Below are 17328 nucleotides of genomic sequence, written 5' to 3' on the forward strand. Positions count from 1 at the left end.
TCCCGACTCTAGGGGGCGGTGCTCATCTCCGTTTCAAAGCCGAAGAGCCAGCGCTGTCCGAAGATGTGTCTCCGTGGGTCACGCGGCCGGCATGACTGCACCCCAAAGGCGCACGGAACGCTGTTACCTTCCCACCAAAGGTGGTTCCTATTTTTCTACTTGCATTTTTTACCAGCTTTTGAACGGCTAGGTTGGCAGAAGCTGGGACGAGTCACGGGAGCTCACTCCGTTACGCGGCGCTCGGGATTCGAACCGCCGGACTGCCGACCTTTCTGATCGACAAGCTCAGCGTCTTAGCCACTGAGCCACCGCATCCCTAATAATCATAATAATACCAATAAGAGGATGAAGGATGATAATAATACTACTACAGCCATACCAACATGGGTGGATATCCTTAAGACGCAAGACAGCACTGTGGGAATTAGGTGTTCGGGGGAAAACCGAACACCTAATGGGTCTAGTTGTTTTGGCATGCAGTGTTCTATCGCAGGGAGGGGGTTGAAAAAGTTTGTGTCCAAGGATGTGAGGGGTCTGTAGTTATTTTTTCCGTGACCCGTCAAAACGGCGGTCCACAAAAGCGCGCTCGACGAAAGCGCGCATTTGACGTCATCACAGCGCGACGAAAAACATTAAAAATTGAAATAAAAATTAAATTAAAGCAAGCCGATTCATATAAAGGTAAGGGTTAGGGTTAGGGTTAGGTTAAGGGTTAGGGTTAGGTTTAGAGCGTTAGGGTTACGTTTAGCGTTAGGTTAAGGGTTAGCATTAGGTTTAGCGTTACGTTTAACGGTTAGGTTTAGGGTTAGATTTAGGGTTAGGTTAAGGGTTAGGTTTAGGGTTAGGTTTGGGGGTTATTTTTACATTTTTCGATCACAGCGCAATGTTTTCGTCGCACTGTGATGACGTCAAATGTGCGCTTTCGTCGACCGCGATTTTGTCGTCCGCGGTTTTGTGGTGGAACCATTTTTTCAGCCTTCCTCCTGACCAGAGCAACCTACAGGTCCTCAATAGAAGGCAGGCTGGTTGCAATTGTTATTTCTGCCGTCCAAACAATCTGTGGGACTCTCCGGTTGCTGGGCCAAACCAGACAGTTATAAAACCTGTGGGACAGACAAGAACTCTGCAAAACATCTCCAAATATGTCAGCGAGTCGTCCTTGCAGAATACGGAAAAGGAGAAGGTCACCCAAGTTTTGAAGATGGCACCACTTGCTAGAAACCGCGCGTACACAAACACGGGCACAGGTCAATGGAAAATGCGTCTCATTCACCAGCCATTTCACCGACAAAAGAGGCTGGAAAATAGTTCCTCGCCTGCTGTGAGGCCAGAATTGTCTTCGGCAAAACATGGAGAGGATGCATTGTGAAATTAAAGTTCCGTTTTTAAACCAGGAGTCAAATTAAAACCCAATCTGGCTGCATTTTTAAACCAGGGACCAAAATAAAACCCAGTCTTGTCCCGTTTCTAAAACAGGGGTCAAATTAAAACCCAATCTAGCTGCATTTTTAAACCAGGAATCAAAATAAAACTCAGTCTTGTCCCATTTCTAAAACAGGGGTCAAATTAAAACCCAATCTGGCTGCATTTTTAAACCAGGAATCAAAATAAAACTCAGTCTTGTCCCATTTCTAAAACAGGGGTCAAATTAAAACCCAATCTGGCTGCATTTTTAAACCAGGAATCAAAATAAAACTCAGTCTTGTCCCGTTTCTAAAACAGGGGTCAAATTAAAACCCAATCTAGCTGCATTTTTAAACCAGGGATCAAAATAAAACCCAGTCTTGTCCCGTTTCTAAAACAGGGGTCAAATTAAAACCCAATCTAGCTGCATTTTTAAACCAGGAATCAAAATAAAACTCAGTCTTGTCCCATTTCTAAAACAGGGGTCAAATTAAAACCCAATCTGGCTACATTTTTAAACCAGGGATCAAAATAAAACTCAGTCTTGTCCCGTTTCTAAAACAGGGGTCAAATTAAAACCCAATCTGGCTGCATTTTTAAACCAGGAATCAAAATAAAACTCAGTCTTGTCCCATTTCTAAAACAGGGGTCAAATTAAAACCCAATCTAGCTGCATTTTTAAACCAGGAATCAAAATAAAACTCAGTCTTGTCCCATTTCTAAAACAGGGGTCAAATTAAAACCCAATCTGGCTGCATTTTTAAACCAGGAATCAAAATAAAACTCAGTCTTGTCCCATTTCTAAAACAGGGGTCAAATTAAAACCCAATCTGGCTGCATTTTTAAACCAGGAATCAAAATAAAACCCAGTCTTGTCCCGTTTCTAAAACAGGGGTCAAATTAAAACCCAATCTGGCTGCATTTTTAAACCAGGAATCAAAATAAAACTCAGTCTTGTCCCATTTCTAAAACAGGGGTCAAATTAAAACCCAATCTGGCTGCATTTTTAAACCAGGGATCAAAATAAAACCCAGTCTTGTCCCGTTTCTAAAACAGGGGTCAAATTAAAACCCAATCTAGCTGCATTTTTAAACCAGGGATCAAAATAAAACCCAGTCTTGTCCCGTTTCTAAAACAGGGGTCAAATTAAAACCCAATCTGGCTGCATTTTTAAACCAGGGATCAAAATAAAACCCAGTCTTGTCCCATTTCTAAAACAGGGGTCAAATTAAAACCCAATCTGGCTGCATTTTTAAACCAGGGATCAAAATAAAACCCAGTCTTGTCCCGTTTCTAAAACAGGGGTCAAATTAAAACCCAATCTAGCTGCATTTTTAAACCAGGGATCAAAATAAAACCCAAGTCTTGTCCCGTTTCTAAAACAGGGGTCAAATTAAAACCCAATCTGGCTGCATTTTTAAACCAGGGATCAAAATAAAACCCAGTCTTGTCCCATTTTTAAACCAGGAATCAAATAAAAACTCAGCCTTGTTCCATTTCTAAACCAGGAATCGCTAACTTTAGGGAGGCTGACATTAGAAACAAAGCAATTTAGTTCTAACTTAGAGGTCAAGAATTCTCCAGCTTCGGACACCTTGGAGTCGACTCCCGCTGTGAAATAAGAGGTTATACTAACTAACCGGAAAGAGGCCTATTTTCTGAGCCCCCTCCCACCGCCACCATTAGGGTTCATGCACGGTGCAACATGGACTCTCTCGCGTAGTGGAAAAGACTGAATGTGGCCTTCCTCAGCCTAAGCCACCATCTCCCACACTGGCCGACAACGGATGTCGCTGATGAAGCTTCAACACAATGAGGTTAAAGACGAAGGGCAGAGAAGCAGAATCGGGGTTACAAGCTGGTGGAAGAACCCCTTCAAACAGTGATGGAGAAACTAGCTTGGTTTCTGCTCTCCATACACACCTCTTTCTTCTATCTCTCTCCTACCCCCTTTCTTCCCTCCATCATCCTTTTCTACTCCCCCTTCCTTTCTCCTTCTCCTCTCTCTTCATTCCACTCCTCCTTATCCTCCTCATCTTCCCCCCTTACCTTCTCTCCTATCCCTCTCTTCCTATCTTTCTTCTCTCCTTTGTTTCCCACTCTTCCTCTTATTGGTGTATTTCAGCTTCTGAGCAAACTCCATTCTATGTTGATGGTATTTATGCTTCCATATCAATATACTTAACATATCTTAGTTTTAACAAAAAAATAAGAGAAGACAGTATACATGTGCAATCATATTACTTTATTTACTCTCCTATCCCTCTCTTCCTATCTTTCTTCTCTCCTCTGTTTCCCACTCTTCCTCTCATTGGTGTATTTCAGCTTCTGAGCAAACTCCATTCTATGTTGATGGTATTTATGCTTCCATATCAATACACTTAACATATCTTAGTTTTAACGAAAAAATAAGAGAAGACAGCATACATGTGCAATCGTATTACTTTAAAATCTAACACCCCTCGTCAAGCCTAATATACATCCCTCCCTCCCCCCCAACCTCCCCCAGCCTTCCCTCCCCCGACTTCCCAGGGTTTCGCTTCCCATCCCAGAAGCTTCTTCGGCTCCGGGTGGACAGTGAGGACGGGAAGGATGGATACTCCTTGCAGGCAGCTGGTCATTTGCATCCTTTTGAGAGGGTCGTTGAGGCCACTTGGAGGTTCCTCTGTGTCCTCAGGGGGTGGAGCCTGCTTGGGGCTGCCTAAAGGACCCTGTTGTAGATTGGAGATAGATGATGTCGTATCCCCCCCCCCTCCGTTGGAGGATAAATCCTTCCATTAAATAACCTTGCCTTATAAATCTTGAAGGAGCATCAATCCTTCCGTTCCACATCACCCAGTTCGAGCTGAAGAAGCTTCGTGGATGAGAAGCGAGACGCCTTCAAAGAGAAAGCAAAAAAGCCCAGGTGCCTCTTGATTTGATTGATTTGATTTGATTACATTTATATGCCGCCCTTTTCCCCAAGGGGGACTCAGGGCGGCTCACAATTCAAATCAGGGGAGGGGGGTACAGACAAGAAATAAAAAAGACGGAACATAACAATACATAATTTAAAAACACACAGCAGTCATACCATTCGAGGAGGGGGGCAACAGCTCTTTAGCCCCAGGCCTGTCGGAACAGCCAGGTTTTAAGGGCTTTGCGGAAGGCCTGGAGGGTGGTGAGGGTTCGAATCTCCACGGGGAGTTCGTTCCAGAGGGTCGGAGCAGCCACAGAGAAGGCTCTCCTCCGGGTAGTCACCAGCCGGCATTGGCCGGCGGATGGAATTCGGAGGAGGCCTAATCTGTGGGATCTAATCGGTCTAGTGGAGGTGATTGGCAGCAGGCGGTCTCTCAAGTACCCAGGTCCAATACCATGAAGGGCTTTATAAGTGACGACTAGCGCCTTGAAGCGTATCCGAAGACCAATAGGCAGCCAGTGCAGCTCGCGGAGGATAGGTGTTACGTGGGTAAACCGAGGTGCACCCACAATCGCTTACGCGGCTGTATTCTGGACAAGCTGAAGTCTCCGAATGCTCTTCAAGGGCTGCCCCATGTAGAGCACCTGAAAAAAGCGCCTTTTGAGGTTCTGCTTTAGAGCCCAAGTCGGCATCTTTAGAACTGATGTCCTGGAAGAGGCGCGCGGACAAGCAACCGATGCCAGCAGCGACATCTTGTAGCTTTGGATGTGCTCCAAACCCCATCATGGCTGGTTAACTCGGGCAGATTTATCTCCTGCCCCGCTCTGGGAAACTTAAACTCAAGCCAAATAATAATAACAATAATAATTTTTAAAAAGAAATGCCCAGGCAGCCCTGGACCGAGGCTTCACGCCTGCCAAAAAACCTGGACGAGGATCCTTAAGTGTGCAATTTACGCCCTGGGCTTTTTTGCAAGAGATGGATGGGAGAAAGGCTCTCCAAGGTGTTTTCGGAGCCAAGATTTGATTTCCTGGCTCTGTGCACAATCATTGAGATGTTTCTCCGGGCTGGGAACAACTGGAAAATATACAGGGGGGATTCCTGTTTATTTTCAACGGCGGAGAGAGAAGCCGTGGCAGCTGCTACTGAAAAGGTGCAGAGCTGTCACCTGCGAGACTAAACATCCTAAAACAAAAGGATGCGCAGCTTATTCCCACGTGGGCACACGCCTTCCATATGTTGCTTTAGGCTGCCTTGTTTTGAGCTCGTCCAAAGAAAGATATTTCTAAGTCAGGGGTCTCCAACCTTGGCAGCTTTAAGACTCCTGGACTTCAACTCCCAGAATTCCTCAGCCAGCTTTGCTGGCTGAGGGATTCTGGGAGTTGAAGTCCAGGAGTCTTAAAGCTGCCAAGGTTGGCAGAGGGATTCTGGGAGTTGAAGTCTAGAAAGTCTTAAAGTTCCCAAGGTTGGCTGAGGGATTCTGGGAGTTGAAGTCCAGGAGTCTTAAAGTTGCCAAGGGTGGCTGAGAGATTCTGGGAGTTGAAGTCCAGGAGTCTTAAAGCTGCCAAGGTTGGCTGAGGAATTCTGGGAGTTGAAGTCTAGAAAGTCTTAAAGTTGCCAAGGGTGGCTGAGGGATTCTGGGAGTTGAAGTCCAGGAGTCTTAAAGCTGCCAAGGTTGGCAGAGGGATTCTGGGAGTTGAAGTCTAGAAAGTCTTAAAGTTCCCAAGGTTGGCTGAGGGATTCTGGGAGTTGAAGTCCAGGAGTCTTAAAGTTGCCAAGGGTGGCTGAGAGATTCTGGGAGTTGAAGTCCAGGAGTCTTAAAGTTGCCAAGGTTGGCAGAGGAATTCTGGGAGTTGAAGTCCAGGAGTCTTAAAGTTGCCAAGGTTGGCAGAGGAATTCTGGGAGTTGAAGTCTAGAAAGTCTTAAAGTTGCCAAGTTTGGCAGAGGAATTCTGGGAGTTGAAGTCTAGAAAGTCTTAAAGCTGCCAAGGTTGGCTGAGGAATTCTGGGAGTTGAAGGCTACAAAGTCTTAAAGCTGCCAAGGTTGGCTGAGGGATTCTGGGAGTTGAAGTCCAGGAGTCTTAAAGCTGCCAAGGTTGACTGAGGGATTCTGGGAGTTGAAGTCCAGGAGTCTTAAAGCTGCCAAGGTTGGAGATCCCTGCTTTAAGTGATCCTCGACTTATGACCACAAGCGTGCCCAACATTTCTTAAGCAGGGCAAGTGCATTTTTTTCTCATTTTATGACTTTCGCCACTGTGGTTCAGCAACTCGCTGCAATCATTAAGCGAATCGTGTGGTCGTTCAGTGAATCCCTGTTGACTTTGCTTGCCGGAAACTGTCTGGGAAGGTCACAAATGGGGATCAAGTCACACACACACACACACACACACACACACACACACACACACACACACACCGGAGATAGTGCAAGTAGAGGTAGTCCTCAACTTACAACAGACCGTTTTCACACTTACAACCGTCGCTGCATCCTCGTGGTCATGTGATAAAAATCCTCCCCCACTCGGCAACTGAATTGTATTTATGACGATTGCAGTGTCCCGGGAGGGGGGGGAGCAGAGTGGGGGGGGGGTCACATGTTCCCCTTTTTGCGACCTTCTGACAAGCAAAGTCAATAACAGCTGTGCTTCTAACTTAACAATTGCAGTCGTGATTTCCCTTGCTGACCGGTTCACTTAATGACCGAGTTGCCAGTCCCCAATTCTGGTGGCTAAAAATTGACAACCGGCGCAGAATTAAGTGCTTAGCAAGGACTCCTCGCCAGAGAGGACTGGTTTACAGGTTATTCCGGTTTGCCAGCTCTCCAAATCCATTCCTTCTGCTAGAAAAAACAGAGCCATTTCCCCGAGCCAAGAGATTAAAAAAACCCAGTTGCAATTCCCGTTCCTACTTTTTATCTTGCTTTCTTGGGAGTTGCAACTTTTGAGATGCACTCAACAACTGGGAGGGGGGGGCACTTAAAATACTGCTACACTATCGGCTTGCCGGCTGATGAATAGGAAGAAAATCCTTCCTATTCAAATGTCTTTTGGGAAAGTGGGAAGGGGGGGGGGACGACTGCTGGCCTAATTAAGCCCCACCGGGAATTCTCCCTGGCCAATTAAGCAAAATGCATCAAAATCCGAATCCTGCTAGTTGTGCAAACTTTTATTGTTGTCGTGTGTTGTTGTTTTTTTTTCTTTCTCAGCAGCTCTGCAGAAGGCAGCGAAACAAAAGCTGATGGGTGCGTCACATCCATTTGTGAAGGGCCTACAAAGGGACGGTTGTTTATTCCTGCAAGGGACCACCCATCGCGGAAATGCAGCTGAGCGAGGGACGTCACCGGCTCTTCAATATTGGCATTGGATAAGTCTCCTCCACGTTTTATATTAACAGGATTCCCTCTTATGCTCACAAATAGAAAATGCATTATTAAAAAAACACCATCGATTTAAAATACCTTGGCATTAATGAACCAACTGGAGGTAAAAGTCACATCGGAAAAACCTCACGCTGACCAGTCCGGTGTGCCACTGTCCCTAAAGAGTTATGCCAATGAATATACCGTGTTTCCCCGAAAATAAGACAGGGTCTTATTATCTTTTGACCCCCTGAATTAAGTGCTTGGCCTTATTTTTTTTGGGGGGGGGAGGTCTTATTATTTTTGAGGTGCAGGAGACGGCGAGCGTGGTTACCTCATGGCTGCGGCTGTGTTGCAATATTTCAGGGACGGCTTATTTTGGGGGGGAGGGCTTATTTTAGTGGAAACAGGATACTATATATGTGGGATGTACGTGCACATATGTGTGTAGATGGATGGATGGATGGATGGATGGGCAGGCAGGCAGGCAGGCAAGCAAATGTAGATAGATAGATAGATAGATAGATAGATAGATAGATAGATAGATGGATGGATGGATGGATGGATGGATGGATGGATGGATGGATGGATGGATGGATGGATGGATAGACAGACAGATCTATCAGGTAGATAGATAGATAGATAGATAGATAGATAGATAGATAGATAGATAGATAGATAGATAGATAGATAGATAGATAGATAGATAGATAGATAGACAGACAGACAGACAGATCTATCAGGTAGGTAGGTAGGTAGGTAGGTAGGTAGATAGACAGACAGACAGACAGATCTATCAGGTAGATAGATATAGATAGATAGATAGATAGATAGATAGATAGATAGATAGATAGATAGATAGATAGATGATAGGTAGGTAGGTAGGTAGGTAGGTAGGTAGGTAGGTAGGTAGATAGATAGATAGATGATAGGTAGGTAGGTAGGTAGGTAGGTAGGTAGGTAGGTAGATAGATAGATAGATGATAGGTAGGTAGGTAGGTAGGTAGGTAGGTAGGTAGGTAGGTAGGTAGATAGATAGATAGACAGACAGACAGACAGAGACAGGTAGATCTATTAGATAGATAGATAGATAGATAGATAGATAGATAGATAGATAGATAGATAGATAGATAGATAGATAGATAGATGATAGATAGATAGATGATAGATAGGTAGGTAGGCAGGCAAGCAATTTGTTATATATCCATCGATCCAAAATTCAAAACTACTTCTAGGCATGAATAGCAACAGCACTTAAGACTTATACACCGCTTCACGGTGCTTTCACAGCCCTCTCTAAGCGGTTTACAGAGTCAGCCTCTTGCCCCCCAACAATCCGGGTCCTCATTTGACCCACCTCGGAAGGACGGAAGGCTGAGTCAACCGTCAAATGGGCTGCAGGCAGGTAACCCTCGACTTATGGCCATGACTGGGCCAGGGACGACTGTCGCTAAGCGGTGTGGCCATTAAGTGAGTCTGGTTTTACAACGTTTTTCTCTCCGGAATCATTAAGCAAATCCAGCTACCCTGAAAGACTCGGCTTGTTGGAAGCCCGGTGGGAAGGCTCTCTGGCACCTTAAAAGTTTCCAGAGTGAAACGAGATGAGGGGTCATTTCACGCACGCTGCAAAACACACACACACACACAAAAGGAATGCAGAAAGTCAGGCTCGCAGGTAAGCGAGGGGGAGAAGGGGGGGCACATCCCAGTTACACACACACACACACACACACACACACACACACACAAATTCACTTTGCCAGTTCCCCTCCTCCAAGATAGTCTGGCTGTTTCTACAGGCAGAGAAGCGGCTTTGCAGGCTGGCACACATGGAACCTACACAAACAAACACACACACACTTTACAGCCTGGCAGGAAATTTCACGCTACTCCCGATCGGGCCAATCCGACGGAGCGGCGGAGACCCACGGAAATCGCTCGGGGTGCCACGTCACCAGGCCCGAAGTGGAATGGAGGCCTGCAGCCAGGTGTTAACTCCGCTACGGTTACCACTCTCGGAAGGCTGCGCACCTCGGCTTCGCCCCGTCTCTTTTACTCTCCACCCCACCACCACCAGCAGCCGGGGGGGGGGGGGGAGGAAGGGGGAGGGCAGCGGCTTTATTCCAAAAAACGTTTGACTCGACACAGACGCTGGCATTCCCGTCAAGCCGCAACTATGCCAGAAAAACATGGAAAAGCTATTAGCTGCTGGGAGCTGGCACCGAATCAGGAATAGTTACGGGAGACTCGCGCGGCTGCAATTTGAGTGCAGTGCTTCTCAAATTTGGTGTGTAGCTTTAAGAGGGGGGGGGGAGAGGACTTCAACTCCCAGAATTCCCCAGCCGGGGCATGGCCGGCTGGGGAATTCTGGGAGTTGAAGTCCTCCCGTCTTAAAAGCTGTTGAGAAATATTGTTCTAGAGGATTGTCTTGATTCCTGCCTAGCTCCTTAATTTCAGAGCGGGGAATAAGAAGGATAAAGCTTCAAATATATTCCCTGTTTTGGGAACATCTCTGTCCCCCCCCCCCCGAAAAAAGTGCCCCTTAGGAATTTTTTCTCTCTTCTCCTGCCAATCCAGAATCTGAACGGCCGCCGTGGCTCACTCAGCCCGTAAAACGGTTGGCAGCTCGGATAATTTAACCGAATAGCAGATGGCCAAGGTTTGGCTTCACTCATGTTTGCCCACAAATTTCTGAAGGACAAATCCTGGGCTGGATGAAGCCAGCCGACCATGCCAGAATTCAAGAAGAAGAAACTCCCGTCAAATCTTGGGAGTCATTCCAAAAATCTGAGAAGCGAAACTTATTGTCCGCCTTGATTTGCGCTCGGCAAAACTTCCGAGTCCTCGTCAACTACGGTTCCACGTCAACTGAGCTCAACGTTCCCGTCGCTTAAGCGAGACCTACGGTAAGTGGATCCGGCCCCGTTTTACGACCTTTCCCGCCACGTCTCCCAGTGAATCGCTGCCGTCGTTAAGTTAGTAACGCGGTTGTTAAGTGAATCCGGCTTGCCCCCTTGGGCTTTGCTCGTCGGAAGGCCGCAAAAGGGGATCCCGCGACGCTGCCAGCGACCGTCATAAAGATGAGTCGGTTACCAAGCATTCAAATTTTAATCACGTGATGTTGCAACGCTTGTAAAGTGTGGGAAAACGGTCATAAGTCACTTTTTTTCAATGCCGTCGTAAGTTTAAACGGCCGCTAAACAAACTGTCGTAAGTCGAGAACTATCAGACCTAGGTGTTAGGAGGTCATTTCAGAGAGAAATAAATGTCAGGGGGAAACATGGAAATCACAACGTCATGGCTACCCTTCAAATTTAGTTTGCTTTTTGTAACAGCAATTAGCAATTTTAGCAATTAGACTTATATACCGCTTCATAGGGCTTTCAGCCCTCTCTAAGCGGTTTACAGAGTCAGCATATTGTCCCCAACAATCTGGGTCCTCATTTTACCCACCTCGGAAGGATGGAAGGCTGAGTCAACCCTAACAGGAGCCACACTGAACTATTTTACTGATTTATTATCATTTATTAAATTTATTTGCCACCCATCTCATCTAAGCTGCTGCTCTGGGCGGCTTATTGCTTAATGCATTTAATGTGCACGCTACCTGACTCCTAACAACACACAACTAAAAAAAATAATACAAGAAAAATAAGGAATGGCCACACCTGGAATGCCTCCTCCAGTTTTGGTCACATTACAAAAAAGATGTGGAGACTTTGGAAAAAGTTCAGAGAAGAGCCACTCTGAGGATCAAAGTCCTGGAGATTAAAACATATGACGGACGGTTGCAGGATTTGGGTATGGCCGGTCTGCAGGAAAGAAGGCCAGACAAGAGGCAATGGTTGGAAACTAATCAAGGAGGGAAGCAAGCTGGAACTAAGGAGAAACTTCCTAACAGGGGGGGGGACAATTAGCCAAGGGAACAGCTGGCCACCAGGCGTTGTGGGTGCTTCATCCCTGCAGGTTTTTAGGAAAAGACTGGAGAGTCACTTGTCCGAAACGGTAGCGGGCCATGATGGTGAAACATCTGGCACGCGTGCCATAAGTGGCACGTAGAGTCCTCTCTATGGGCATGTGCTCTTCCAGGTTCCGCCGCATGTATGTGCACCAGCCAGCTGGCTCTCTTCCGGATTCCGGCAACTCTGGCAGGCGTGCGCGGTGCCGAAAAAGTTAACCATCACTGGTCTAGGGTCTCCTGCTTGAGCAGCGGGCTGGACTAGAAGACCTCCAAAGTCCCTTCCAGCTCTATTCCGACTAGACTCGGATAGCAAGAGGACAGAAACCAGAGTGGAAAGGAAAAAAGAAAGGGGGGGGGGGAAGGAAACCGCCATCGAAACTATCCAAGGACTCCACTCACTCAAAAACCCGGGACTTTCGTTTGCATTACTCAACCCGCCTTACAACAAGTGAGATCTGTGTAGCTACAAATGGTCCAGATTTGAGGCACCCACGTTGCCATACGAAGACCACCCACCAAGGTCAGGAGGGAGGGGGGGGGGACACAGCAACTCTCCAGGCATCTCCCAGTTCACATCTCTGCTGCCTCCTCTCTGAAGCTATAATAATTATGCAATTTTCCGAGATTCTAGGCACCAAAATACATACATACATACATACATACGCCTCTGAGTCAGGGGTGAAGGAGCTGGGAGGAATTTAAAAATACAACCTGGATTTGGCACAGACGTTGGCAGCCAAAATGTATACCGAGGCTGAAGAGGCATGCAGGAGCAGTTGGCTTAGAGAAGTAATTCCTGGCGTTTTAATATTTCTTTCTTTTTCGTGTTTTATTTGTTTTGTTTTATGTTACTTTCCATTTCCACCAAGCAGCGTGTGATCTGGGTGCAGTCAAATGGTTTTGAGCATTTCTGTCTCTCCCCGAAACGGTCGTTTTGCATACACAGGCAGTCCTCAGCTTACGACCGCAATTGAGGGCCCCCCCCACGTTTCTGCTGCTGAGCGAGACATTTGCTAAACGGCTTCGGTCCCACTTTACGGCCTTTTCCGGTTTGCTAAGCGAAATCGCGGCCGTCAGTAAATTCGTAACACGGTGTGTGGTTAAGTGAACCTGGCTTCCCCCATGACTTTGCTTGTCAGAAGGTCGCAAAAGGGGATCGCGTGAGGGGGCCCGGGACACTGCAACCGTCATAAATACGAGTCAGTGGCCAAGCCTCTGGATTTGGATCATGTGACTATGGGGGAAAACTGTGGGATAAGATTGTAAGTCCCATTTTCCAGGGCCGCTGCAACCATGAAGATTCACTGAATGTACGGCTGTCAAGTCAAGGACTACCTGTGAAACCGGTTGTCTGAAAAGGGATAGAGTTTGAGCAGGGGAAGTGGGGGTTGGACTAGAGGACCTCCGAGGTCCCTTCCAGCTCTGCTCTTATGTTACAATCACAGGCAGTAGAAGTAAGAGGGGGATATTCGCTGTTTTTGTGAAGGGGCCAGGAACTGTATGGGTCAGCTCCATCAGATGTGACAGGTGACCTTGGGGACAAGGCTGGGACCAGGAAGGGAAGCGAGGGGCGTGGCAGGAACCCTTTGATCCCGGGGCCAACAAAAACCAGGCTGCGTCGGTGCCTTCTAACTACAAAGGAGGAAGAGCGGGGGGGGGGGGGGGGGAAGGAAGCAAACTAAAATGCAGCAATCATCTAAAATTAGTGCCCGGGAAAAAAATTATAATTGTACTGAATTATTATTACACCTGACACAGCCGTATTTATAATAACATATATTTATACATATATTTATAATTACAGTTCCTTCCTCGGGGAATTATATTCTACAAATGTTAAGTCAAACCAGGCTGGGAGAGGAAGGGGGAAAAATGGAATTTTCTGATCTTTTTGAAAAGCAGGGACTATTCCAAGCATGACTAGATAGATAGATTAGATAAGATAGATAGATAGATAGATAGATAGATAGATAGATAGATAGATAGATAGATAATGATAGAATAGATGATAGGTAGGTAGGTAGGTAGGTAGGTAGGTAGATAGATGATAGATAGATAGATAGATAGATAGATAGATAGATAATGATAGATAGATGATAGGTAGGTAGGTAGGTAGGTAGATGATAGATAGATAGATAGAAAGAGAGATAGATAGATAGATAATGATAGATAGATGATAGGTAGGTAGGTAGGTAGGTAGGTAGATGATAGATAGATAGATGATAGATAGATAGATAGATAGATAGATAGATAGATAGATAGATAGATAATGATAGATAGATGATAGGTAGGTAGGTAGGTAGGTAGGTAGATGATAGATAGATAGATGATAGATAGATAGATAGATAGATAGATAGATAGATAGATAGATAGATAGAGAGAGAGATAGATAGATAATGATAGATAGATGATAGGTAGGTAGGTAGGTAGGTAGGTAGGTAGGTAGGTAGATGATAGATAGATAGATGATAGATAGATAGATAGATAGATAGATAGATAGATAGAGAGATAGATAGATAATGATAGATAGATGATAGTAGGTAGGTAGGTAGGTAGGTAGGTAGGTAGGTAGATGATAGATAGATAGATGATAGATAGATAGATAGATAGATAGATAGATAGATAGATAGATAGATAATGATAGATAGATGATAGGTAGGTAGGTAGGTAGGTAGGTAGATAGATGATAGATAGATAGATAGATAGATAGATAGATAGATAGATAGATAGATAGATAGATAGATAGATGATAGGTAGGTAGGTAGGTAGGTAGGTAGGTAGGGAGGGAGGGAGGGAGGGAGGAGAGAGAGAGAGAGAGAGAGAGAGAGAGAGAGAGAGAGATGATAGGTAGGTAGGTAGGTAGGTAGGTGGTAGGTAGATGATAGATAGATAGATGATAGATAGATAGATAGATAGATAGATAGATAGATAGATAGATAGATAGATAGATAGATGGATGATAGATAGATGGTAGGTAGGTAGGTAGGTAGGTAGGTAGGTAGAAAGATAGATGATAGATAGATAGAGAGATAGAGATAGAGATAGAGATAGAGATAGAGATAGAGAGAGAGAGAGAGAGAGAGAGAGAGAGAGAGAGAGAGAGAGAGAGAGAGAGAGAGAGAGAGAGATAGGAGGAAGGGAGATTAGAACTTTGCTCCAAGATGACCACTAAACCCCAGTGATATTTTCATATCCGGAAGGCCTACAGGCACCCAAATCAACTCATGGTGGCTCAGGGCTCCCAAGGGACAGGACTGCAGTTTAAAAAGTCAGTTTTTCCCACACTCCGTAGGCTACAACGATGGGGGGGGGGGCAGCTCTAATCTTCCATCTCATCCCACATTGCTGGATGAATAATTGCCTAGGGAGGGAGGGAGGGAGGGAGGAGGCTGGCAGCCCTTCAGCAGCCAAATGGAGCTGCCCTACCCAGCACTACCGTTGGCTTCTCTTCCTGCCCCACCCCCCCTTTGGTAGGCATTCAGTGCCCTCTGAATTGGATCGCCCAAGGTAATCCAGTCCTGGCCTCTTGCCCTGCCCACCGCCAGAAAGAGACTCTCGCGGATGAGCCACGCCACTTTCTCCACGCCTCGCAAGCACGCAGCATGCCCGACCAGACAGGTTCACACGCCCCACTGCCCTTCCTGGTCTCGCCCGGACAAGCCTCGCTGGAGTCTTCTGGCAGCTGGCAGCTCCCAAGCCACACACGCCCCCCCCCCAGGCTGGCTCCGGCACCCACATACAAAGCAGCCGGGACCCCCACCTCAAATGCCAACATGGGACAAAGGGTCCCTTTCCTTCCCTGGGATGCCCTCTGAAGCTTTGGTTGGATCCAGCGCTGTCATTTTTTCCTTAGTTCTTTGCCCCCCTTCCTGGGGGTCACTTCAGGTGCAGCTTCCGTGCCAACTTGGGGTGCTTCGAATTCTCACGCTCCCCTCCAGCCAGAGACCCCTGAAGATCCCCCCCCCTCTCTACAATGCCCTTCTTCCTTTCCTGCCTCTGCATTGCACATCCAAGCCAGGACTCCAAAGTCCATCGATGCCTACGAAGGCCACCCTGACCATCCAGTGCCCAGGCGCGGCCCGAGGAGGTGCCCGGGGCCCTGGTGTCGACTTCCTCCTGCCGGGCGGTGACTCAGGACCACTCCCAGCCAGCAGGATCGCGCTGCCCGGCCTGATCCTGGCTGGGAGCCCGTCCTTGCCCCGGAGGGCACCTGGTGCCAGATCAGGGCCCTGGCCGTCCAGGTGAACCCCCCCGTGATTGCGGGCCTTCCCTCCCTCCTACCCACCCTACCCTTCTCTCTCTGCTCAGCTGCCCCCACTCCCGCCCTCCCCAGGCACGGACGCAAAAAAAAAACCCCGCGGGAAGGCGAGATCCAGAAGGCAGCAAAGCCAACCTTCCCTCGGTTTCCCTCCTCTCCAGCCACGAGACCCCAATTGAAGCCACACAACGCACAAAAAGTTGCCCGGGTCTTTTGCCAGCCCCCCCACCGCCTCTCTGCCTTGCAGCGCCTTTTTTCTTCTCTCCACGCCGGAGAACGCCCCACGCGGGTGGGCAGGCGCGCCAGCCCTTTGCGTTGCCTGCGAGCAGAGCCAGCACTCTGCCCATGCCCAGAGGCGCCCCTTCCCTTCTGATTCTCCAGCTGGAGGCTATACCCCGCTCTCCCCCCCCACAACACACATACCCATTGCATTGGCTTGCATTGCATATGCCCAGAGGCGCCCTCTTAACTGGAAGCTGCTCCCCCCCCTCCTCAAATTGCATAGCCTCCTAGCAGAGCCAGCACTCTGCCCATGCCCAGAGGCGCCCCTTCCCTTCTGATTCTCCAGCTGGAGGCTATTCCCCGCTCCCCCCCCCCACAACACACATACCCATTGCATTGCCTTGCATTGCATATGCCCAGAGGCGCCCTCTTAACTGGAAGCTGCTCCCCCCTCTCCTCAAATTGCATTGCCTCCTAGCAGAGCCAGCACTCTGCCCATGCCCAGAGGCGCCCTCGCCTTCTGATTCTCCAGCTGGAGGCTATTCCCCGCTCCCCCCAACACACGCACCCATTGCATTGGCTTGCATTGCATTGCATATGCCCATGCCCAGAGGCGCCCTCTTAACTGGAAGCTGCTCCCCCCCTCCTCAAATTGCATTGCCTCCTGGCAGAGGAAGCACTCTGCCCATGCCCAGAGGCGCCCTCGCCTTCTTGATTCTCCAGTTTCCTCCCCTCCCAGCCCTCACCTTGCGCTGCTGCTTCTCCCAGGCCGGGTCGAGCAGGAGATCCCGATCCCAGTCGTCCTCTTGAGCCATGTAGTCGCCGATGCCCGGGCCGTTGCCTCCGTACTGATAGGCTGTTGTCCGGCGGTGTGGTAATCTACCATGCTCTACGCTGGCGCGTGGAGGGGAAAGGGGGGGACTTCGGACTCGAGGCGAGAAAGAAGCGGCGGCGTCGGAGGAGGAGGAGGGAAGACGGGCGGCAGACGGAGAAAGAGCGCTCAGCTCCGAGCGCGGCGGCTGCACGGGACCGACTGACGACGACGCGCCCCAGCGGGGCCGCTGCGCCTGCGCCGCCCCGCCCACGCGGCCCGGAGAAGCCCCGCCCCACGGGAGAAGACAAGAAAGCCCGCTCTTGCCCCGCCGCCGACCAATCCTGGCCGGCTTTCGGGGAAAGCGCAGGCGCTCCGTGTCCCCGGCTACGCGCAGGCGCAAACTGAAGCCCCAC

General features: G+C 48.2%; 1 protein-coding gene across 1 annotated transcript in view; it reads right to left on the minus strand.

The window, feature by feature from the left end:
* ACTN4 (actinin alpha 4) overlaps window positions 1-17122 on the minus strand; it is a 107107-nt gene extending 89985 nt beyond the window's left edge. Inside the window, 2 exon segments of the mRNA XM_087727250.1 lie at window positions 16848-16963; window positions 16966-17122. Of these exon segments, the coding sequence (XP_087583376.1) occupies window positions 16848-16963; window positions 16966-16987 (138 nt within the window). The 5' untranslated portion in view covers window positions 16988-17122.
* Between the last annotated feature and the right edge of the window lie 206 nt (window positions 17123-17328).

This window comes from Thamnophis sirtalis, unplaced genomic scaffold, assembly GCF_051295495.1.
Source record: "Thamnophis sirtalis isolate CommonGarterSnake01/CBP01778 unplaced genomic scaffold, rThaSir2_p1.2 scaffold_13, whole genome shotgun sequence".
NCBI classification, from domain to species: Eukaryota; Metazoa; Chordata; class Lepidosauria; order Squamata; family Natricidae; genus Thamnophis; species Thamnophis sirtalis.